The 26,128-nt window shown below is 39.4% G+C and overlaps 1 protein-coding gene across 2 annotated transcripts in view; it reads right to left on the bottom strand.

The window, feature by feature from the left end:
* ARHGAP28 (Rho GTPase activating protein 28) overlaps positions 1-26,128 on the bottom strand; it is a 69,230-nt gene that overhangs the window by 16,711 nt on the left and 26,391 nt on the right. For both annotated transcript variants that reach the window (XM_044426314.1, XM_044426316.1), the window contains exons 2-5: positions 8,436-8,638; positions 4,211-4,428; positions 1,669-1,756; positions 454-611 (exon numbers count right to left, since the gene is read on the bottom strand). In XM_044426314.1, coding sequence (XP_044282249.1) covers positions 454-611; positions 1,669-1,756; positions 4,211-4,428; positions 8,436-8,638 — 667 coding nt within the window. The remainder of the gene's footprint in view (positions 1-453; positions 612-1,668; positions 1,757-4,210; positions 4,429-8,435; positions 8,639-26,128) is intronic.

Genomic DNA, 26,128 nt, shown 5'->3' with positions numbered 1-26,128 from the left:
AAATCATTGGGACATGTTTTAATTTTGAGCCACATTTGCTGATATCAAAACAATTTTTTGTACAGCATTTTGGCTTTCTTAGATATTTCAAAAAATATTTGTGGGGGAAGTGGCCTCAGGGAAGGAGTAAATGAAAATCTCCTTGGTAATTTTTCACTGAGGTCTCCTTCTGTCAGAGGTATTATTATTATTTTTTTGTTCCAACATGAAAATACTGGAGATATGCAATGCAAGTTACATATTGTGTAATTCTGGTTGCTTCTACAGTGCAGCTTGCTGGCTGGCTGTTCACCTAGTATCTTTCCATGACTAATGGCAAATAAGTTTGAATAGTAAACAAGTCTAGCAAGAACAAGGTATTGTCATATATCTATGTAAATGGCCATTCATCTCCAAAGAAGATGTTAACTGAGGGACTAAATAAATAGTGCATACATGTGCGCTTAAACTTACAGGCAAAAGAGATTCTTCCTTTTTTAATCTTGGATTTTTATGCCATTCCCTGTGCTTTGGAATCTCCGTGATTGATTCTGAGAACGGAGCTTCAAAGGATAGCTCTTCTTTCATCAGCTGACTGTCTTTATCGAATTCACATTCTAGATAGTTGCTAGCTGAAAGTAAGGAAGATTTTGCATGAATGCTATAGTTTTTGCAGAGAAATCACTGAGAGAGACATAACCAGACATTGGGAGAAAGGGTACAACTAGCAGACTTTTAAAATATCACCAGTTGCCTACAGAGAGAACTACCTGTAAATGGAAGTAACTTTGCCATTCACATGATTAGGCTATTTATTGAGTTCCTGATCAAGTTACTTAGTATCTTCCACCAAGGAAACAGTGGGGAACATGAGGTGTCCCTTTTTGTGCATGTCAAAGAGTCAGAACATTTTCCCTCACTGCTGAGTTCTTGATGGGTCTAGAGCCACATATGTTCAAAAGAGTGAGTAGTGATGATGGGAATGCCTGGAAAACATAGCTTCCTGTGCACTAAACTTGGTCCAATAATGGCACTAGTATCTTGCCAATACAGAGCAATCCCATAGATACCTATCCAAAAGCACATTGCAATGAGTTCAGTGCAACTTACTCTAAGCTAATTTAATGTATCATATTGCAGCCTGTGAAAGCATTGTGTTTTCGTGAGGGAAAACTGAATGTATTTATATGTCTTGCATGTAAAACCAAGGAAGAAGATGAAAGTGTTAATAGAATGAGGAGAAAATGTGTTATCACCCTAGCTTCTGACAGAGGAGCAATGCATTGTAAGAACGGTGAGCTGGTGGAGTGGCAGTTACTGTTACTCTTACTATTGTGATACAAAGCCAGATTTCTGACAGATAGCTAGAAAGCAGGGGCAGGCAACCTGTTACCCTCCAGATGTTTTGGCCTACAGTCCCATGGTCCTTCACAACAGGCTATGCTAGCAAGGTCTAATGGGAGTTGTAGGCTAAAACATCTAGAGGACCATCTTAGTTTATAGTAGGTTGGACTGAACTGGGTGCCATTTCACTTCCCCACAAATTAGAGGTAGAGGTAATGGGATTGACCTAGGATAGAGGGCATCTCCCACAGAGTATTTAAATGTAAACATGACACTGCTGTGATGGACAAAACTCTCTCCTTTATTTGTTTTACAGAATCAAGTTATGTATTAGTAGGTACTCACAGCTGACCATTTTCCAACCTGGTTTTTGCACAGGAAGTTGGATACCATTGGTTGTAACAGGTGATACTGGTATGGCCTCGAACGTAGTCTGGAAGACAGGAAGCAAATGAATAATTTAACTCTGATACAAAACTGTAATATAGGCAAAGTTTATGCTTAGTTTATTTTGTTCTCTGTAGTTTACTGTGAAGAAATCTTGTGTCATTTATTCTTTCTTTTCTTTGCAGTGTGCAAAGGCATGCTGTGGTTTGATGTCTAATTAAAGGTAAAGAAAAACAAAAACTGATTACAAAGCAGGCCCAGATTCAGCCAACTGTGCTTTAATGACTGAATGGGCCAAAGATGCAAGTGATATCCCAATCAAAAAAAATTAAAAAGATAAAAAATAAAAAATGTTATGTAGCAAAAATATGGACATAGGTGAGATATGTTGGAAGCATTAAGTAAATAGCACGGAAGTTAATGCCAGTTCAAGCTGTTGTTCTTGTTGTTACCTCATTATAGAATAATCTTTTTCCATGACTAGGTATCCACATGCCTGATATATTTGGAACCTGCTAATAATATTGAATATAGCAGACACTCAGCAGGTCATGACTTGCCACATTTCCTTTGCAGAGGAATCTGAGGCCGTGCTGAACTGTACCGTCATAGCTATGCCTATTTTTAGCCTTAGAGTGTCATGTTATTTGAGTTAGCGCTGGAAATCAGTAAGTTACTGGCATGATAACAGGAAATAAAATTATCTAGCATTGAACAGGCCATCAGGCAAAATATTTGCATCTTTGATTCTTCTTTATATCATGATACAACTGATGCTAAATCTGTCTTCATTGTTGGACAACATAATGTGTACAGGAATTTCCAATAGGAAAAGAAAATTTGAACTGGAGGAAAAATAGTCAAGGTGAACATATTAGTCTATTTTTATAGCTCTTTATTTTGAACATGAAACTGTAAATACCAGCATAATAACCTCTCTACTATTAGATGGACATTCTAAAAGCTAAGTTTGTCTTCCCAGATTCCAGGGACTAGGAGAACATTCTTTTACACATTTAACGAACAACAATAAAAACATGAACTAGGCAGTATCTACAGAGTTACATTGGTGCATGACAGTAACTTATTGGGCGTTATTCTCATATAACCCCAGTCCTCTATCAGCTTCACTGGCTTCCCATCGAAGTCCGGGCTCAATTCAAGGTGATGGTCATTACCTATAAAGCCCTTAACAGCTTGGGACCTGGATACCTAAAGGAACACTTTCTTCCATATTTGCCTTCCCGTCCCCTGAGATCGGCAGCAGAGGCCCTCCTCTGGGAACCCTCCAGGAAAGATATTAGGAGGCAAAGTACCTGGAGGAAGGCTTTCTCTGCGGTGGCGCCCCGCCTATGGAATGCACTCCCCAAAGAGGTCTGCCTGGCGCCGAAAAACATATAACGATTTTAATATCATGACCTATATGTTTTTATTGCAGCCAGTGTTGGTTGATAATTTTATTTATGTTATATTTTATTGTATTTTATCTATGTGAGACGTCCTGAGGCTTTCGCAACAGGACAGCATATAAATATTTCAAATAAAATAAATAAATAACTTAATGAGAGTGCTCAAAACTGATCTAGGAGTAGGTTAGGCATTATTAAGGAAAGAAAATGTTGGCCACTTAACTGTAGTAATAAGTCACTAGAGATAATGAAATGCAATTGTCATTAAAAATTTATTTAACTAATGGAGAAATCTCTCTCCCTCCCTCCCTCCCTCCCTCCCTCCCTCCCTCTCTCTCTCTCTCTCTCACACACACACACACACACACACACACACAAATACACACACACTTATTAGGAAGTCTGGACTGAATGCAGACTTGGTTTTACTTAAAATAGGTCCATCAAATAGACTGACTTGACCCATTTATTTCAACAGTTTGATTCTAAATATATTATATCTTGTAACCTATCCCTACAAGATATAATATAGAGAACTAGGCAACTTGGTACCCTTTTTGTACCTGTAAATATAGCATATTCTCCATTATGTGCTTTCACTTGGCAAAAGGAGTCAAGTCCCAAGTCCTAAACTATTGGAACAACTTAACTTAACTTCATAAATGGGGCAGTCAGATCAATCCAGGCAATCCCTCACCAACAAGTTTGTCATAGATCATGGTCAATATCAAGTCTGCATGGTCAATATCAAGTGACATCTCTGAAGCTTACAGCGAGACTCAGATTTTCAATTGCCAAAAGGGAGAGAGACTTCCATGACCATGGCTGTCCTCATAACAAGAAGAAACAAACTTTGCAAATCAAAAGGAAAAATGCATATTTACATACAGTAATTAATTTATTTGCTGCATGGGGGTTGGAGAATTCTGCTTTTCAGCACACCTTGGTACACGTTCTTAATGTCTCTGTGCACACCTGTGTACTCAGAAGCTCTTTTAGACTAAACCCTTGAGATATCATGAGTGAGTAACCACAATAACAAGTGTATATTTCAAAGTGTGTATGTCCAAAGCACTAAATAGTCTACTTACTGAAGTGTCATTGATGCCAAAGATCTCACGCACATCCCTGACTGTGTGCTTATTTTTCTTCCTCAGGGTTTGCGTGTAAGTGTTATATCTCTTCTGCACAGCAGCTGCTTGAGTTCGGGTCAGGGTGGATAGTAATGCCTCTCCATCCTCCTCTTCAGATCCTGATATTAATGTAGACAGACCTACATCTTGCAGCCATTCAGCTTCTAGTTCTCCTTCTGTGGAAGAATGGGAATGTGTTGATATGGATATAAGGAATGGAGTAAGGAAGTGGCACCACAAAAAGACTAGTCTCGTTCTTTAGAACAGGACTCCATCTTGTGTTAGGGAACTGACCAGTGGGACAGGCCACAAAATGTTGCAGTGTGGCATGTCCCCTTTCAGTGTTCCAGTCAGCCAGGCATGCCCCTTTTCTCCATCGCTCTTCTCCCATTTTTCTGTCCCTTGCCACAAATAGTCAGGATTCCATGGGCACTCAGTATGCTGTCCTCGTCAGGAAGTTTTGGGGTTTTCCTGTATAGGATTCTCCCCAAGTTTTGTTGTAGTCCTGACAAATATGGTATTTATCTCAACCTGACAATCTCTCTCTCTCATGGATAGATGATTCTGATTACATATGCATCCACACTTGGAGAATGAGTTCCCTGTTAATATATAGGATTTCTAAATGGGGAAGTGGCACTCTTCACTGGGCTTTGGGAGTCCTGAATAAGTGAGAAACTAAATGGGTGTTAGTGATGCATAAAAAATAGGAAAACAGAGAAAGAAAGAGGGCATCAAAGATTTGAAGATTCTAATTCCAATATAGTTCAGAAATGGGATTTTCAGAAATGTGAAAACACATTCTGTAAAATAATATCAATTCAAAATAAGAGATATTTGTTGTCTGGTGTACATCAGTGTCAACTTATTGAAAGCAAGTTGTTTCAACGTACAGAAACAACTGTACGTCAACTTATTATCACCCATTTCCTAAAGCAAATTTATCTTCCATGAAAAAGGGAGAAGTAGTATTCAAAGCATAAATTACAACTTACTGAAGTGGACTAAAGCCACAACCCTACGCATGTTCAGGCAAAGAAAAGGCTTATAACTCCCACCATGCCTGTGCTATGTGGTACAAGGCATGCTAGGAATTACAGGCCTTCCATTCTGTGAAGGAATGCATGTGTTAGCATTATGGTAACAGTAAACCTACTAAAGTGCTGGTGTTTGAGATTACACATGGAAGTGCACATGTGCATGTGCGCATGCATGCACACACACAGACACATGCCTTTCAGAAGGCATCAAGGGTTTGCTGGCTAAGCCTGTTGAAATGTCTCACAAGAAAAAAACAGATTTCCCCTCTCAAATGGAAACTGGAAAAAAAATCAGTCATCTTTTATTGGTAAATAACACAATGACTGTGTCATTCTTAATAGCTTTCTTAACATGTTGATCCCTTGCTAATGGTAGCAGGACCTAGACTGTTTCTAAATGCTTAACTGAGCTGTATGGCTTGCTTAAGCATAGGAATGCCTTCACATGCCTTGGGTATTGACATTCTAGCAGTCCTGGTGCAGCTACATAAAAGTCTTCGGGAGTGGGCTGCTGCTGACTACATTGCTAGAAGACCAGTTGCTGTGGACCATGCCTAGGTGAGACCTGTTGTGTCCATATCCTGCTTGTGGACTTCCCATGATCATCCGGCAGGCCACTGTGGAACAGGATGCTGGGCTCAACAGGCTTTCAATATGCCTGTTGAAAGCAGGGCATCTTATGCTCTTAAGAGCATCCAGGAGCATGCAGACTTGTTAAACCTTTAAATCCTTTTTGTTAAAACCTTTAGGCAGAGTGCAAGTTCTGGGCTGCTGTAAGAGAAGCAACAATACAGAGGTACCTCGGCTCATGAACGCTTCAGTTCACGACCATATCAGGTCATGAACAAAAATTCCATAAACATTTTGACTTAGGTCGTGAAATCCGCATTGGGTGGCGACTCCAAGTGGGGAGATGTCTGTGACCGTGCTGGGGGCAGAGGGGGAGATGGCCACATCACGCCCGTCTTTCCTGCACAAGCGCGCCCGTGATTGTGCCCGTCTTTCCGGCAGGAGTGCAACGGCAATCTCAGCCATCTCCCCTCCAAGCATGATTGTGCCTAGCTCCCCCCACGAGCACACCTGTGTTCGTGCCCGTCTCTCCCCCCCCGCATGCCTGTGATCACACCCATCTCCCCCTGAGTGCACCCGTGTTCACGCCCATCTCTCCTCCCCAACGTGCCCATGATCGTGCCCTTCTCCCCTGCCCCAGTGCGCCTGGATAACAGGCGTGTGCAGGGATGATGGGCATGATCGTGGTTGTGCTGGGGGGGGGCGGGGAGATGGCCAAGCTTGGGGTTGCAGGGGGGAAGTGGTCTCTATCTTCATTAGAAACATAGAAACAGAGCGAGTCAGAAGGGGCCTCCCGGGCCATCTAGTCTGATCTCCAGCATCTGCCGGCTCCGCTCACAACATGCCCACCATTTGCTTTGTCACTTTGCTTCACATTTTTCTGATTAAACAAATAGTTACAGAATGGATCAACCTTATTTACATTGAACCTTATGGGGAAATTTGACTTGGCTCATGACCAATTTGGGTCACGACCAGAGTCCTGGAACAGATTAAGTTTGTGACCCAAGGTATCACTGTATAATAAATGCCTTGTGAACTCTCTTACTGTTACCTTCTGTGTGGCATATAGAGAGAGCTCTACCTGCCATACAGTTCTGGGCCTGCTAAAGCAGCCAGCTGCCCCAGGTTATCATCACCATCAAAATACAAGCCAACTTCTAGTGCAGTCAGTTTCCATATGTAGACCAGGGAGTAAGCACAGCAAAATGTTTCGAGCCAGCCTTGTTCAGAGGTAATAAAGAGCTGAAAGTAAAGCAGTTACAGACATAAAAATGGAAAAGAGAAAATGGTATTCCAGGTTACTCTTACACTGTCAGGAAATCCTTGAACTTGTTCTGTAGACAGAAAGGAGGAAGTCACCATTTCTGGTTTGAAAGAAAATAAGTTTTACTTTTCCCCAGCTCTGGAGAAATACTTTCCCTTGAGATTTTTATCAACACAGGCTGAGAGCAGCAGTATGACCAATTCATTGATTCAGCCTCTGAGGTTACTGATATTCCCAGAATAGATCGTGCCATGTTGTAAATGCCTCTCATGCATTTAAGTATTTTCATGCTGGTACTCAGTCCAAAAAGGCTGCCAGAAAGGCTTAAAAGAATCAGTGAAACAAGACAGCCCCCACCTGCAAGCTTGCAGGCTTCGAAGACACAAAACACAAGGAATGGGAAGGAAAAAGGGAAACTGAATTAATTCCTCCACTGGACTGATGGAATGGCATGAATTTTATGAAACTGTTTGGAGCACAACAACTGGGTCTAATAATTCATTGTTATGCCTCCAAAGCAATCTTTACCAATCTTTACCTCAGTAGCAGTTTCATATTGTTTTTTCCTCTGTGATAAAGAATCTCTGTTTGGGATACATTTAGAAAATCTGGGCACAATCTGGTCAAAGTTGAGCACTTTGGCTGTAGTGCTAAAAGTACTTAATAGGAAGTATATCCTACTATTTCTGGGATTTGCTTTTGACTAAATATGTTTATGATCATCCTGTCCTAAACTTCAGTAGAAAAATTAAACATGCTCATTTCCTGGGAGTTTAATGTGATGTAAATGTGTTGTCTTTGTACAGCAACTTCTAAAAATCCATATGACTTAAAACCTTGGGTTAAATTTAAAAATTAATTAAATTAATGATTAGATTTACCAAATCATTATCTTAAAAAACAGCTAAATTTACCCAAAATCTAGAATAAAGTACAATCCTATACATTTAGAACAATCTACCATTTTAGATTGTTTAGACTGTATCCAGTACTTGGTGAAATTCAGATATTTCAAAGCATGGATTTTTAGAGGAATATGGAGTGCAATGGCAGACCTTATGACTGAATATCAAACAAATTATTCATCTGAAGTCTGGTCTTAAAATCCCATCACACTATCATTGCAAAAGACTTCCTTGTGTCCTGTTATTAAGATGCAGATGCAAAAAGCTAGGTGCAAAAGATGAAGGTCTTTCTGCCCTTTTAAATGATATTCAGAAGCTACACCTACTGAAATTCCCTTTTCAGCTATGAAAGGCACCAGTTGAAGCATCTGTATGGATGAATCTAAAATGTGAGTGCTCACCATCTGGAAGCTTGATTTCTACGAGGGTTTGTTCTTCTTGCCTATCTTCAGTGCTCTCTTTGATATTTTCCACTTCACACCAGAAATCTTCCATGGAAGCACTGTCAACAGAAGCCTGGGAATTGGAACGGCTGTACACTGGAGCATGCAAGGATTCATTGGAGAGCATTCTGCTAATTCTTTGGCATCGGGGGATGGATTTTCTGGAGGAAGAATAAGAATTCAGAAAGCATAAATTATCTAAACTTTTGGTCTTACTGGTCACATGGTGCAGATTTTCAAACGGCCAAAATTAGACAAGTTCATGCTGAAAGGGTCGAACTCCAGTGCTGTGTTTGTGCCTTGTGTGTGCATTAAGCTTGTGACAGGGCATGGCTCAGACAGGGAGCAGGTGTCAAAATCTGGAGCTGCTTACATCCATTAATTTCCTATTTGAGCATCAACCAAAAGCCTCATTAACACCCAGACTGCTGTCTTGCTCCTTGTTTCCTGTTTGATTGCATATGGCACTGCATCATTCTGTGTTTTCAGTTCTATCCATGGATCAATGGTTAGATCGCAAATGATTTGAGACAGGTAACTAATTTATATCTCCTAAAATAATGAATGTCTAGACAACTATAACATAATAATAGTAATAAATGCCTAGTACAAAGAAAACACAATACAATGAGAGCAGTAAAAATCTGTATTTTTAAAAAAAATACATTAATTTTCAAGTAATGTTACATAATGGATTACAAACATTTTAATAATCAGAAAAAAAGAACTAGAAAAGGGAGACATTAATGATAGATTGCATTATAGTTATGTTTTCACTTCATGGTAATAAATTGTCAGGCTTTTAAATAATGGTTCATGTTACAGCTTGCTTATAAAAGACTCAACTCTGAAGGAATCAAACAATTAATGAGAAAACAAAATAACAGATCCAGTTGTGCACATGGCCAGTATTTATAAAAAATGCAAAAAACAAAAAAACAAAAACAAAAAACCCCGTCCAGCATATCTATGATTTACGTAAGTACAATACAGAAATTTCCTTGGTCATCAGTTAGATAAGGAAATAATCCAGCATTTTAAAACAGAAACTATTATTCTGTTCTATGTAATATTATCTCTTTCCACTATTTTTTTCAAGGAATACAAATGGTTCTGTATTTAGGATGCTTATGATTTCAAGAAGGATAAGGCATGGCCAGGATAATAAAAGAGACAGCTAAATGATTATAGCTAATGAAGTTAATTCCATTCCAGTCTGTTTACTAGGGATGTCAGGAGAAAGCTATGGAGCTACATTCTTAAGGTTATATTTACAGACAGCTTTGTCTTCTAAGAGAAAGAGGGACTAGCTCTCCCATGTTTTCTTTCCTAAAACTGGTAAATTCCTGTGCAATTACTTGCATGGATAAAACCCACATCTATGAAGATCATGAGTTTTGACATAGAAGGCTGCATGTAGCTCAATTCTACTGTGAGGCTGGAAGGCTCTATTGCAGTAGATAAAACTGGAAATATTACCAGATAGAGGGTGGGGAATAATCATGATGTGAAATCTGAAGGCTGATAGAGCTAGCCAAGTTTGGGTACAGGGGCAGAGCCCAACATGGAATGAAAACCATGTTTATTTTTCCATGGAGTCCACATGGACCTTCAGCTAATATGTTTCCCACCCTGGGTGAAAATCTCATACCCAATGGTCTGGAAGATGGGTGAAGTCATTCTTCTTATATAACCTTGTAACCGTACACAAGGGAAATGACAATGCAAGGGAAGGAAAAGAGTGTTTAAGGAGGCAGGAGCTGAACCACAGCTGAAGAGTGGCATGACTGGCATCTAAAGGCAAAGGCTGCAGCCAACCGTTCCCAGTGAACAACAGAGACAAAGAAAACAGGGTGTCGTAAAGGCATCCTGATGAGCCAAGCCAGCAGGAACATCACCGAGACAAGTGACAGTAGGTGCAGCCCTGAAAGGGGAAGGTGAACAACTCAGAGCTAACTCTGAGCCAAGCTGGGGTGGGTTGACAGTGTGTGGCATAAGGCTGGCCTAGCATCAGGAATCTCCCTGGGTTTCTATTGATTTGTAGAAAAGTGAAAGCTATTGAACCCCACCCTCTTTCCTGTATCCATCCTTTGGAAAACCAACAAGAAAGGTATGGAGCCCTACTGCTTTCCCCAGTTCTACAAATCTAGGCACTCTGACTGGATGACATTACAGGAAGAATCTCCAGGCCTCCATAAAACATCATGGCTAATACAAAGTCCAGTTTGAAAATGAAGATGAACTAATTACCAAAAATCTAAGCAAATGCAATAAATAGAATTTTGGAGAAACCATTTCTATTGATAGATTAGGAAATTTATCACGCAACCTGATGATGTAATTTGATGACAGACATTCAAAACCAGAATGTATTAATGGTTAATTTATTTTGCTGAGGGTTCCCCCCCTTTGGGTAGTGTAAGTATGACTACATACAGCCTGATAATTCTCAGCATGGTCTCTTTATTCCATGCAACAAAGGCAAACAACACTTACATGAATAGCTGCATATGGTAGCAACTATCCAAGCCATATTAATTTTGGAATAATTGTATATGCAATCCATTTCAAGTGGAAAGACTGCTGAGGGAAGAAGAAAATACAGAGCAAGGATTGGGAATGTGTGGCCCTCCAGATGTTGACAGCAAGTTTCATCATCCTTCACCACTGGTTATGCTTGGTAGGAATGAAGGGAGTTGCTATCTCACAAGATCTGGAGGGCTGCAGGTTCCCCAACTCTGAGTTGATGGCTTGTTTTGGCTTAGAGTCTATATTAGTCACTGCCAAGGAATCCAAATTTTCCTGCTTCACAGAAGGAAGAACACTGACCATGATCCTTGACCTCCCCAAGCCTCACACCCTGAATCATTTGTTACTTTAGCTACCCCAAGTGACAGCACTTGCAACCATATTAGGGAGAAACAGTTTGTAATTTCAGAAGGAATTTTCTTTTTTTATGGTATCACATAACAAACAAATACAAAACAGATTATGTCATGCTTGGAATATGTGGAGTGCACGCAATATTTAACTAAAGACTGAATCACAGCAAATTCGAAGTAAATTTAAAAATACAAAATGCATCTAGAACAGCTGCAGAGGATCTTTAAATGGGAGAAGTATTTCCAGTTTGTTCAATATAGTTATCAGGTAGGCACCCAGATGTGTCCACTTTATTGATAATCCTGGATGACAGTAAACAAACTTACTATTTTCTACTATTCTACTACTCTACTATTCTACTAATAGTGTTCTACTATTTTCAATGAAAACAATTACAAGTTAATATCCTTAGGATCACAACCCAGGTAGGTGGGGGACAAACATCTCCAGGCCCCCGGGCATCTTTCTCAAGCAGCTGTCCAAGCTGTGAGTAGAATGCACCGTGTTGCAGTGTTTTCTTTCTACTTGGACGGATGGTTCCAGAGGTTGGTGCTTGGGGAATACTGCTTGGCTCCATGGATGTTAAACACCATGGAGTTCCACAAGGATCAACCTTACAGCCCATGCTATAAGTTCTACATGAAATTGCTGAGTAGGTTCATCCAGAGCGTTGGAGTGCTGCTGTCTCCCCGGACACTGCAAACGACCTCTGAGGTCATCTTCTGACTGCTATCTTCAGGGTGGAACTGGAGTAAAGCAATAATGAATGGCCCATGAGCAGAAAATAATGAAGAACAGGTCACCTTTAAGAATAATACATTCCTTCTGGCATAAGCTTTTGTGGATTATAGTGCATTTCATCAGATGTATGGAATATTATGGGAAATTTCAAGTTTATATACAATATAAACGTGTGTATGTGCATGTGTGTGAGGTGATGAAGGAAAAATTGAGGGAAAAGAGTAAGCTGCTAAAATACTCTGTTGTCTTCTTGCTAGTTAACTGAAATAGGTGCACGTTGGTGTTTGCAAACCTACAGGTCTACTCAAAACTACATATCACAATATTCAATAGGTTTTACACCTAGTTATGTGAGTGTAGGATTTCAGCTAGGAATATTTTAGAAATATGCAACAGACTCAAATACATTTGAATTTATAAGAACCCATCCTGTGGATTCCACAGTGGATCAGCCTTTCCTAAACTGCAGACCAAGGTTTTCCTTTCTTTTTCACCTTATATTATGCAAATTTGGTCATAGAAATGTATGAAAAAATAAGCAACAATGTGCATTTCTTACAAAGACTAAAGTAGTAAAATATTATTTTTCAGGGATTTAAAGAATCATAAAATCACAGAATAGTAGAATTGGAAGGTGCCTCTAAGACCATGGAGTCTAACCTCCTGTTCCATATAGGACTCCATGCTAAAATATCCCTGACAAATAGCTGTCCAACTGCCTTTTGAATGCTTCCAATGCAGGAGTGCCCATGACTTTTTTAGGTAATTGGTTCCACTACTGTACTGCTCTAACAGTCAGGAGGTTTTTCCCTGATGTCCAGCCAGAATTTTGCTTCCTGTAATTTGCGTCCATTATTCCATGCATACATTATTAACACATTCCTTGTCAGCAGTCCTTCCGGTAGCATATTCTGTGGTCCCAGAATCCAAATTTTGGCATCACCATTGTAGCTAGTTGTTCATCTGGAGAATTTTTCTTTCCCTGTCTATTCCTTTTCCAAGAACTGGGAAGGTAGATGAGGAAACTATCTGCACCCCACAGTTCACAAGTTTCCGTTCCAGAAATTCAAAATCTGACATGATTTCTTTGTAGTGACAAGAAATATGAGATTTCTTTCTTTCCATTTCGCAGTATCATTTATTCACGCATGGTTAGGAGAAAGAGATGTGTCAGTGGACTTTATGAGCTTTGGCAATCTTTCAGTCACGTATCTAATCTGAGCTTCAGGGACACAGAATAACTGCCAAGTCCATGGGTCATCGTGACATACTTGTGTTCCACTCCCACAATATCCCACAATGACCCCTCTTCTGTTCTTCTTTGTCAACTGACCTTCTTACTCCATGTTGCACAAGTATCCTTGTAATACTTGCAGCTGAAAACAGTTACTAAACTCTAGTGTTACAGAGTTTCTTCTGATTCTTCTGATTTTTAATTTGAAAGATGAAAATTTGGAGCTAATGGACCAGGGGCTCCCTTAGCACTGGGGTTAACGCAGCTATCAACAGCTTTGAAAGTTCACATTTATGGTGATGATTATTTTTTGCATTGTTTCTGCCATGCAGAAACACATCGATGCATCCAGCTTTATACTGATGTGTCTGTTCTACAAAGCACAGGTAAAAATGATATGCGAACACTTTATGTAAAGGGCGTATTATTGAACTTCACATGTTCACCTCACATATTTACCTGAGCAACTGAAGCAGAAAACCAGTTCAAAAGTGAATATAAGAACTGTTTGCTCAAACAGTAACAATTCAGACAATGAACAAGTTCTTTACCCTCAATTTACTAACTCAAAACCTTATCTTACCCACTAACTTTCTACTTTCCCATCCAATTGCTGTGAGCTTGATCGCATAGCCGAAAGCCATTCTAAAGCAAATCAGCATGAGATTTCATGCTGTGCCAGCTTTAAGCCAGATGTATTCAATAAAATATGCAGAAAATATATAGATGGATAGTGTCTGAGTTGGATAATTGATGAGGATAAGAACTCCACCCAGTGGTAAAATAAACGCCACTATCCAATTGCCATTCACTAAACCTTTATGGCATATGCAATGGCTTCAAGGCCTCTTGCTGTTAGTTTGGTTCAGCCCTAGAAAATTTGAAAAGAAAAAGCTCTCTTGAACATCACTTTACTGCACAGGAAGTTCATGAATTTTAAGGGGCATTGTTTCCATTAGTAATTGAACAAAATATGAATCATTTTAGTTAATAATACATTTTTACTATGTCACTTCTCTGCAGAAACCTAGTGTGTCATTTAAAAGTCGATCACATGCATTCGTAAGACCTAAAACATAATTAATCTAATAAAAGTTACACTTTATCCTCTTGGGCCAAATAAATCATACTAAACAAGGAGTTAGTTTGGTGACTCCCAATCAGAGATTGAGTAATGATAGCTAAAAGTCTGTCCTTTTCATCCAATTAAGTAATACGTGGGGAAGAATCCATAAACCAGACAGCAGCAACAAAACCACATGTCATGAAGCCCTCATCTACAGAGAAAGAGGAACTGATTAGCTGTGGCTCATTACGTTCAGATGCCTTCTATGAAGCACAATAATTAATCTGGATAAATACTGAGAGGAAAAGCCATAACTAAATGATAACATGTAAGATTTACTACAACTCTATGCTCAATCATCTATCATTACACAGATGGAAAGACAGAATTGTTTGCACAGAGCCAGGTAGCACACAAGATCCAAGGCAATATTTTCAACCCTTCATCAGGCCTCGTGAGACCACCTATAAAAGTTTTTCTGTGATATCAATTCAGCATATGAACCTGAATTAGATCATCGGTTCATCTCATTAGCATTGTCTATTCTGACTGGCCCAGTGTCTCTGATACGAGACTGAATCTAGGACCTTTCAGACATTCTTCCACTGAGCTGTGGCCCTTCTCCATTATATTGATTTACCAAGACCTGTAAAATTCAGTGACTCTGGGTTTAGCAGTATTGTTGAAGTGTGATCAATAACTTCCAAGAGACTGCACAATGGATGTTGACCGAATTGCTTTGGCTTACAAGTTATATGCATCCAGAGTATGGGATGGGCTGAAGTCTTATGCTCTTAAGACTATAATGCAGTCTTACCCAACTTAGCTAGGTATAATGGAAGTTGTAGTCCAACAAATAGCAACAGTACCTAGTTAGAGAACCTTCCTTTCATATCCGACAAACAGTTGATGCAGGATTCCTAAAGTGCTTCGCATTTTTCTTTGCTACCATTTTAAGTTTTCCTCATTAGTACCGCAAATGTTTCAGAAAGAAAAACTTAATGTGTCTGTGAAAAGATAAGTTGAGGTAGCAGCTAAGTAAGCCAGGAGGTTGTCTATCTTACTTAACCTACACCTTCCAATGTGTTCATCTAAACAAATGTGAGAAAACAGCTTGTAAGGATTTCTAAGTAACCAGCTTGTCAAACTGCATTCTTTAGACTTTCTTTCTTTGATTTTGGAACACTTCATATGTTGATATTCAGCAATATTAAGAAATTAAGAAATTCAGCTGTGATTTTATATTGCGGTTTGATAATATTTTAATGTGCGTGTGGAATCTCTTCATATACCTCTCTGAAACATGGTTGTTCTTTGATGAGTTAATTTTTGGGTATGAAGGAATGCCTCTGTTTTAAAAGTAAGTTCTTACCTTAAACATAATCAACATTCCTTTAAAAAAAAATCTTAGTCATACCTCACAGTGTCTTATACTAATGTCTAACATCAACAACGACAACATGTCCAATAGGTTTTAATCTGGATTTTATTATATTGAGGTATTGGATGCTGTGCTTCATTTTATTTGTTGCTTTTATTGTGAAACCATTCTGAGATGCCAGTAGTTGGATGGGTTATAAAAGCAATCAATCAATCAATCAATCAATAAGCAAGCAAGCAAGCTGTCAGAATACTCAGGCTATACTTTCAGTCACTCAAAGATTTTTTAAATTAATCAGCACAACAGATTATTTAACAGAAATGTTTGTGCTAAATATGCAGTTCATGAGATGTTATATTCTGCAATAGTCTGCAATTCAGACATCAGAAATATATCTAGCTGGTTATATATAACCAAACTGTGAACAGTGAAGAATAAACATTACTGTCAAGACCAAAATTAAGTTAGAATCAGTATTATGTGGTAATAATTGGATAGATAGGCAGGAATATAATGAATTCGCGCTAAATTGGAACAGGATAAAGGTTTTGATGCATGTGGCTACTATATAAATAATAATTCTGCTTTAATCATTACTATGTAGCCTTCAAACAGCAGTTGAACATAACTTTAGAAAATATTATTATCAAGAATGTTACTGCGGTCAGGGCTTTGCCAGCCAGCAACTCACACATTGCTACACAAATTATTTATAACTTGTACAAGATACAGTTGCTACTGCCCAGAACTCTTAAATAATTCAACAAACCAAATAAAAAAAGAAAACCCCAGATGCCATCTGAAGTGGTGGCTTATTTCAAATTCATCTTGGATGTTTTAAAGAAAAGAAAAAAACACAGCTAAACATTCATATCAAATTGGCAGCTTAAGAATGGGATTCTTGTGCTAATTTGTGTGACTAATTACCTGAATATGTGCATAAAATGTGACTGAAAGATCCTTAACTCTTGAGATGTTTTATATTATATGTAAAGTTAATATAACTTTGTTTCTGTTCAAATATAATGCCAACAAATTATTTTTCTGTTTCAGTTCCATGAAGTAGAAAACATTGTACGAACACTGAAAGAATTAAAATACACAGGAAAATATTTGCACTATTAGCAGCTTATTGTTCTCTCTCTGTATATGTATATGTAAATGTATATGTATAAAAGAAGGCCTAGCATTCACAGTGTTAGCAGTGTCCTTAAATCTAAGAGCAGAAGCTTCAGTCCATTACTGAATTAGAAAGCATATACTTTATCTTTCAACATAACAACTCTCAAGGAAGTATACAAAAAAAAAAAAAAAATCAAATACAACTTAAAGGTAAAGGTAAAAGGTTTCCCCTTGACATTAAGTCCAGTCATGCCTGACTCTAAGGGGCCGTGCTCATCTCCGTTTCCTAGCCGAGGGAGCCAGCGTTTGTCCGCCGACAGTCTCTGTAGTTATGTGGCCGGCATGACTAAACACCGACGTGCACGGAACGCTGTTACCTGCCCACCAAAGTGGTACCTTTCTATCTACTTGCATTTGCATGCTTTCGAACTGCAAGGTTGGCAGGAGCTGGGACAGAGCAACAGGAACTCACTGCGTTGTGCAGATTCAAACCAGCAACCTTTCAATCAACCAGTCCAGCAGCACAGCAGTTTAAGCCACTGCGCCACCTGCAGTCCCTTAGAAACATCAATTATATTAAGGTGACAATAAAGGACAAAAAAAGCAGAATACAGCAGCCAGTACCACCTAATAGATATATGTACTGTAAACAGCATGCCTAAGTAAACAGGTCTCTAAAGCCAAGTGAATAGGCCCAATGCCCTGAATTTTACAAACCCCAACAGGCAAACTTAATTTGGAGGCAACTAATGAAAAAGTTGGGACCATTATCCCAACAGAAGAATGAATTATCAGAAGATTAGCAGGGAAACACACCTTTGAGTATTCTGGATCCATTTCATAAAGCAGTTTTAAAAGCAAACCCTATTCCTTTGAATTTTGCCGGAATGCAGACTGATATTAATGTAGGATCAATGGGATATGCTGACTGCATGGCTCCCATACTTCTGGACCAGCTGCAGCTTCAAAACAAGCTTCAAGAAGTTCACACATGGAATATAGTACATGACCCTTGGGAGGAGGACTCTGGGATACGTAGCACAAGGACAAGCCATCCTAAGATGTCAGTGGTGGACGGCTTAGAAAAGCTTTTAATAAATAAATAATAAATAAGATCTTGCTCTCCCAGCCAAGGGCATTGCCCCAGTTGATAAGACACAATCTTATCCATTCCTATAACCTCTAAATTTTGGCAGCCTCCAATAACACATCTAAATTAGAAGTCCACTCCTTCCAGGAGAACTATAAGATTTTTCAGAAGAGTTATCTAGACTGCTCCATCAGAACAATGAATTACATTTCTTTAGATGTAAGTGTTGGACAATGTGACTTTTTTAATATGCACGTGTAGAATAATCCAGTCTGGTTCACTTATGATTGGCTTCTATGTCAAAACAGCCTAAATTCTCAACTTATATCTATTATGGACTTCTCTTTAAGTGGAGTCAGGATTAAATGAAGCCCAGCACTGTCATGACTGATGCAGCCTGAAACTGACAAGATCAGCATTCAAATCTTGTTACCAGGCAGAACCCAGAAGGTGCACTATATTCAGTGCAGCTAATCCGGCTTGATACCTCATTAAGAAAGGCAACAAAGTAGCAAGCTGACTTGTTAGCTGACTTGTTAAGAAAAGGAAACAATGTCACAAAACTGGTTCCACTGACTCACAACTTGCTAAGACAAAGTATTAATTTAATCAGACTAACTTCCTGATTTTTAGCAGTTTTCCAATGCAAATCCTGCCTATTGTAAATCCTCTTTCTCTCCTTTTCTTTCCTTCGTAAACTTAGTGTAATAAGAATTTTGAACATATGCGATCTTCCCTAACACTTCCCCTAACTGCTTACATGACTGTGATATTATAAAAGTTTCTGTACAGTTCATTTCTTGTAGCCACTTGGTCTGGCTAACTACATGCTGCATGCATTTCCGGTATGTCAGATTAAACTGTAGTTTTCTTTTGCTTGTACACCTTCAGAGTGCCTGCTTTCCCTGGGTTTTGTCAGTGACAACTCCAGAAGCCCTCATTCCTTGGTAGACCATGTCAAAGGGATGATTTTACTTTTGGCAGAAATCACCATGAGCAGTTCAGCCAGGATAATCTTCTGAGTGGCCAGGAGACTTCTGACCCTATATGACTGTACCAGTTACAAGGTTGTTTTGTACTTTCGTGAGTTATAATAAATAGCTGTTGAGTTTGAAGACATCTGGTGCATGTTTCGTTTCCATATACAGAAATATATATACGCAAAAAGCATATAGAGGGTAAGGTAGAGGTCACGCCCTCTGGCTCAGCCCTGTCTTCTGCACACTAACCTTTCCTGCACAAAAGCTATGAATGTATGGGCTGCCTATGCCCAAGTTCCATCTAGGTAATTTATGCCCCGATGAAGCAAGGGCCAATGAGTATGAGTAGTCTCTTCATGTCCTCACTGAATGCAGCTCTGCATAGAACCTCAGACACTTCTGTCTGAAGATCCTTCACTGCTATGCCCTGAAGTGTCTCAAGGCAATACCATGGAAATCTTCAAACCAATTCCAAAAGTGATGTCCAAAGAAATTCCAATTACATGTACACTTATGTGCAAGTATATGGAAAATAATTCAACAAATGTAAGACATTGTAATGATGCAGCATCGTGACTTTATCATTCACTAGTTTCTTTGCCATATTACATTTTCACACTGAATGTATAAAGTTGATTTCTGAGCTAGAAATGCTTGAGAGTTATTTCTGCAAGCTGTACAACTTGGCTTACATGGAGCTTCACTGTAGATTTTTAAGGCTATTTTGAAACTTTATACATGGTTATTGACCTAAGAGATGTTCTATGTCAGACAACTATAGCATTCCATTTTGTATTTATATAGTGATTGGCATCAGAATCTGAAGTTTCTTTTAATACCAGATTATATTAGCAAGTGCTCTTCCTTTTTTATTTGTCTTCTGCATACTTATACTATTAACCTCACTGTATCTCTTGGTGAGGCTTAATTAACTTTTCCCCACCTGTATAAACAGAGTTCTTCCCTTATGTACTGCAGGCCTTAGGCCAAACTACACATTCACCTGCCACACTAACCATGCTGGCAAAAAGCCAGAGTGGGTTGGTTATTCTGTGACTAACACATGGGGCTGACTCGCTGTAGGTTGTGGGCCTTCTCCATCATCCTTGCTTTTCTTGTGGCTATCCCAGGGGACACAGTGGGAAGACAGTTTCCTCTACTCCCTACTGTATTCATAAACCTGTTTCAGGTTTGCTACAGTTTCCCCAGCCCCCATCCATCCCTAGAGATCTATTGAATTCATACACAACTACAGTGCCCTATAAATTCAAAAAATGAATTATTTTAACCTTTTGTAAATCCCACTTTAAAATGAAGCATTCATTTTAGCAGCTATAAAAGTTAACTCGTCCCATACATGATGCTCAGGGTTTGCATAGTCCCAAGATGGTACATGGGAACAGGCGCAAAAGTAGGGCACCCTTAGGAGTTACAATCCTACATGAGTTACAATCTTGCCTAAGGACCTTATTGTTAAGGGGGTCCGTGAGCTGCTGCTCCCTTTTCACACGCTGAAATCACCCATGCCTTGCTTACATTTGACGGCCTGACTTTTGACAGCTGTTAGATGTCACCAAAGGGAAAAATGCACTTATTTGCAGCCTCCACAGGCAATGCATTTGGTAAGAGTGCCAAAGGTCATTTGCTGCTCTTTCCAAGGGACTCAGTAACCAGTCCCCATCTTCATAAAGGAGTAAGTTATCCAGCTTGGATGACATGGCAATTCCTCATTGGTACAACAAGCCCTACAACTGCCCATGGCTTGGTGGGGTGACTTGTTGGCCACAAACAAACCACCTTGGGCAACCTGGGTCTGAATTCATGGAACACAACAACCCACTGCGGGTAGCATGCCATGCTGAGCTGTTATGTCATGCAAATCCAGTCACAAATTCAAACAGCAAGCTAGCAGCTATGGCTTTTCTTCTTCCTTACTCTAAAGCAAGTGCAGATGACCCAGTCTAGATTGGAACCCTACTTTACAGGCATGGAGAGGCTTTAACCCTTTGGTCCAGTTGCAGTCCCAGTACAGCAGGGTGTGTGGGCTTCATGGCTGCCATTTAGATTTCTAAAAAGGGATGCATTTAAACTTTCCATGGCTGTGCTAGAATCTCTGTGTGGCTTTCTGTATTGAAAATAATGAGTTAACCTCATGCTTGTGCCTTGACCTTTGTGGCAAGAAGCAGATGAGAAATGCTGGTATAGCTCACACTCCAGCCATTGCTCAATGCAAAGTTGGGCCCCTGTTAAGAATTAGCTGCCTTTCAGGATATCTTATTTCCTGGATGCAATATTTACCTCCTAGGCACTCTTTGATCAGTCACATGTAAGTCCAAAGATGCTGCTGAAAGCTAAGCTCTTATTACCTTCATAAAATTCATCCACAAGCTTTGACAAATCTTGAGTCATCTATGGGTGAATATTCTGTAGAAAACTTTCCATATTTTAAAAATTCTATCACTGTGCACGTTCTCTGTCTCTCTCCAAGAATGCCAGGAACATAAGCACAATTAATGGTAATAATTTTATCTTCCCCAACAGTCCACCAAATGGTTTATCCTGGACTTTAGTGTAACACGGTGTCTGCATCCCACTTCCTACTGAGCAGCATCTTATCATTTATGGTCAACTCATTCAGGCTAGAATTAAACAGATTTTTAAATATATAAAACATATCTTCCCAGGCAAGCATAGGCATCATTTACTAAAATATTATTGCAGGAAATACATTCAAGTATAATGGGTATCACATACTCATTTATAACTTTTATTAACATTTTCATCTATTTTAGCTTACAAAATCTTTTTTTCTGTGATATATTCATACACACATATACATAATTTATATATAAATATATATAAATAAACTACATGCATATTCTATTAACATAGACACAAAGCATAAAACATAAAATAAACATAAATAAAATGACAATAAATGCATTGTATATTGACATATATGCATTGACTTGGCTAAGAGTTCAGTAAGGACTTGTGCAAGACTGTATTGCATTGTTGTACTGATTATTTTCTGGTCCCATAAAACTAAATGCACATCACTGTGTGCTGAATGTGTAACAAGAATTGGTAATCCAGAAGAGCAGAAAGAAAAGTCTTAACTTGTCCTGTTTCTGTTGCACAACTTGGAACTACTGTCTGCAATGCTGAAACAGAGAGGTATTAACTGCATACCCCAGGGGTGCATAGCCCTGAACCGCAGGCGTAATCTGACCCATTGGGCTGCCCAACTTGGCAGGATCAAATCTGAAATCAAAGATAACAGCAGGGATTCCCCTACCTGCAGGTGTGCCAGCAAGAGAATCCCACTGCTATATTTGAACTCAGATCATGCAGAGATGCAGGTGGCTGTCGCTTGGCAGTCACTTTATTCAGCATGGCCCAAATAGCTCAGCTGAGTTTGGAGTTTCTTGGGCTGTCCTCTTTCCAGAAGGAAACTACGCAAAGCTGGAGACCCAGCCAGTACCATAAGGGGTATCTGCTCTTCAAGTTCTTTTGTCCTCGCTTGAAGGAGGCATGGAATCTCCCTGCCTTGTTCAGCATGGAGAGAGATAGAGGAACACCGTGAGTAGGGAGATCAAATCGGTGGGCAGGCTCATGTCCACTTATGTCATCCCCACTCATGTCATCTGGCCAAAGCTCAGCCAAAGCAATTCTGAACCCTGACATAAGCCATAACAAGATGTGCTTAAGGTCACTGAAATCACAGATCACAGAGGAAGGTAACATTCTAATGATAAAATAATCAAGCACTTTTACAATAGTAAAGGCAACTTACAGACCAAAATAATGCTATCAACATAATCCAAAAAAAGCCACTAGCTTTTCGAGATCAATGGGTACATTTCGAAGAGATGGTAGGTGGGGTGCTCCTGAAAAATGGCTGCCAGACCCAAGATTCTAATTCGGGACAAGCTGGCAAGAGTAAAGTAACTCGCTCAAGAATGTCTGCACAAGGCAGAGGTGGGGGCTGAATTACAAAACAATATACCACTCTTTTGAACCCAAATAGAAATCACGCTGCAGGGCAAAACTTTGCTCTGCAACCTCCCAAGGTTTTTGATTTGATTTTTTATTGTTGTTGTTCTTAAACTTAAAATGAGTTGGGTTAGGGAACATGGAAGGGTCCAAGAAAGGTGTCTGTGGGCACACTGTTGCCAAGTATATCGTAGTGACCCCAGCACTAGCCAAATCAACTGTGTTTCATTTCCCAAAGCTTAAGAATTCCCAGACCTCGTGCAGAAAGCAATTCGCTTGCACGGGTGGCTAATTCAGTGCATTCCCAGATGAACAGGTTTCAACTGTTATCCAAAAGTATTTGAATTATTTTTTTCAAACTGGTATTGTTTCACTTTTTGCTATTTAATTGAACAGCTCCTAGGTCTCCTACTGAATAAAAGCCAAATACCTAGCATTCGGGACTTTGAAAGCAATTGCTCATATTTTGACATTTGAAATTTGCAGGTTTGAGTAGTGCCTGAGTAATGAATTACAAATCATAGCGGTATTTGTTAAGATTTGTGTTCATTCATTAAAATGGTGAGGCTTGTCTTTGAAGAGTGGTTGGTTTTGTTTGCTATTGTTAATAACCAACAGCAATATTAGTAAAAATCACATAGGTGCTGTTACATTAGGACTGCATTTCTCTGTACATTCTTAATTACATTGGATAAATTGGAAAATGCCCACAGAAAAGCTAATCATCATTATCATCATAATCATCAGCAGTGACAATAAGAACAACTAAAAGAATGAGCAATTAAACTAGCAAAATAATGAAACAATAATATTAATAAGTCCCACTGGAACATACTTTCCTCAAAGTAAAACATCTATTTCATGGCAATCTGGAAGAATGAGACACTCACATTGTTGATACACTGTCAGTTTCTCAGACCACTCTGCAAACTTCCTGCTTTTCTTTTAATTGTAAAATCTTATTGATATGCAGCATATAATAAGTTGCACAAACTACACATAATGTTGAAGCTCTACAAATTTCTGGGATTTACCATCATCCACTCGACTTGTGCTGTTGGTTTATAATGATTCCAGATTTTAGAAAAACAAGACACAGTTACTCAATTTACAGTCATGTTAGTATATCACTATTTCCAAATATTTTTCCTACAGTTGGTAATTCTGCTGTTTTGTCCCTCCTTCATGATGGAAAATTCTACTAATATTATCTTTGCTGGTAACAATCTCATCCGGTCTCTCTTTCTCTCTCTCTCAATTAAAGCAAGAAGGAAATTATGATTAAACACAAGTCTGCAAACCTTACCTTTAGTGGTTTGGAGTCTCAATGAGTATATCCTACAGACAAGAGTGAAAAAGAACCGGCTTTGTCAACACTCGGTGGCAATAGATTTCCCCCCAACCAAATAGATCTATTCTGAAAGTTTTCAACATGCGTTGAGACAGGATAAAGCTGTACTCTTCTAAATTGCAAGGTCCAGAAGAATAAAGAATTGCCTGGTACTTGAGGGAAACAGAATATTTCTGCACAGTGACTATTTAAAGACTTCATGCCTTCAGGATAAATGCTTGGACTGTGTTTTCCTGTTTGTGTCAGGACTTAAAACCTTCTATGCACTTCCTCAGAAAAGAAATAAAAGCTCAATCAGCTGCTAGTAGCCCTGGAGATTCATAAAAGCCCTTCTTGTGAGAGTGGAACTAACAGACAGAAATGATTTGTTTTTTTTCTCGCACTAGAAGGCTAGATGTCATTTGCCATTAACTTTAAAAAACGGAGGCGGGGGATAGTGCCCCATCCTGCACTGAGGAAGGCCGCATTAACATTGTCCTGCCACAAAACTAGCACACAATACATAGAAGTTGAGAATGCACAAAATGCACAACATGCACTGAGGAAGTACCTTTATAAAACCAAACATTTACAATCATGCTTTGGGGAAATCTCTCATGTAACAAGGCAAAACTACTATAGTTATCTGGTTTGGGGTTCAACCTCTGCAAGTGGTAATAATAATATACAAAAGGTGATGTTTAAAGTAATATGAAGTTTTGTGAGAATGAGAAATGAAGGCCCTTGTTGACCACAGAGAACTTTAATTAGTGGCAGCCAACAGAGAACTAGAAGGAATTCTTTTTATGTTAGTCGGTAGTCAGCCTCCAGTCTGCCCTGAGAAAGCCTGGGCCCCTGTTTACCTGGAACAGCCTGGGGAAACCTACAGGAAAATGTGTTGGGAAGAGGCAATGGAGTCAGCTCCTGTTAGTCTTCCTGCATCCGAGAATCTGCCAGCGTTTGCTGGGAGAACCTGCTGGCAGCATCCTGGGAGACAATCAGATGGACGAAGTTATTCCTAGAAATAAAGGTGGGCCTTCCTGTGGCTCCTGGCACCACCACTATGGTCTTCCTCCTTCTGTCCTTCCTAAACTGGCTAGAGTGCTATGGATACAATTGACCACTGGTTGACAGGGATGAAATTATACCTGGGGAGCACAAGTGTCCAGTCCTTCTCAGTGATATTGCTTTCCCTACAGCAAAATATTGGCATGGTGCTCTTCCATTGCTGGTTTTTGTTATTTCACTGCCACGACTGCCTCCAATTGGAGCAAGATAGACATTAGGCCAGATCCAGTTTGGGGAACAAAGGCGATGCATGCCACAAACCAAATAAAATGAGATGCCCATGGGAAAGCACAAGAGTAGGGGAGACAAGCCTTGGTCAAGCTGAGGGCAGAAAGGTTCAACTTTCACAAAAGATGCTAGCTTGGAGATCAATTTGCAGCAGTGTTGAAAAAGTTTTCAGAACATGGTGACTTCAAGAAAGGCTCTTAACTGTGCATTAAGAGGTAAAGTGAATGCAAGATGCACACTGAAGAGGACAGAAGAAATATGCTGTTGAAATTGGCAGTAGATGGGGGAAGAGAAGCTAGAGATGCAGCAGAACTCCAAAGAAACGCTAGAAAAGAATCAGGAACAGCTGCTGTATGAAGCAAGGGATAACTTGCTCATGAGCCAAGTCCCTGATATTAACCAGAGAAAAAATCCTTTTCTGGCCGACTGTTGTTTCTAAAGTGTACACTGTACACATAGTGATAAAAGGGTACATATTAAATATTTATGTAGCACTTCAAAGAATAGAAATCAATTTAAAAACTAATTTAAA

This window comes from Varanus komodoensis, unplaced genomic scaffold, assembly GCF_004798865.1.
Source record: "Varanus komodoensis strain SLA01 unplaced genomic scaffold, ASM479886v1 scaffold17, whole genome shotgun sequence".
Lineage (NCBI taxonomy): Eukaryota > Metazoa > Chordata > Lepidosauria > Squamata > Varanidae > Varanus > Varanus komodoensis.
The sequence above is the reverse complement of the archived record's forward strand: the minus strand, read 5'-3'. Positions and strand labels throughout refer to the sequence as shown.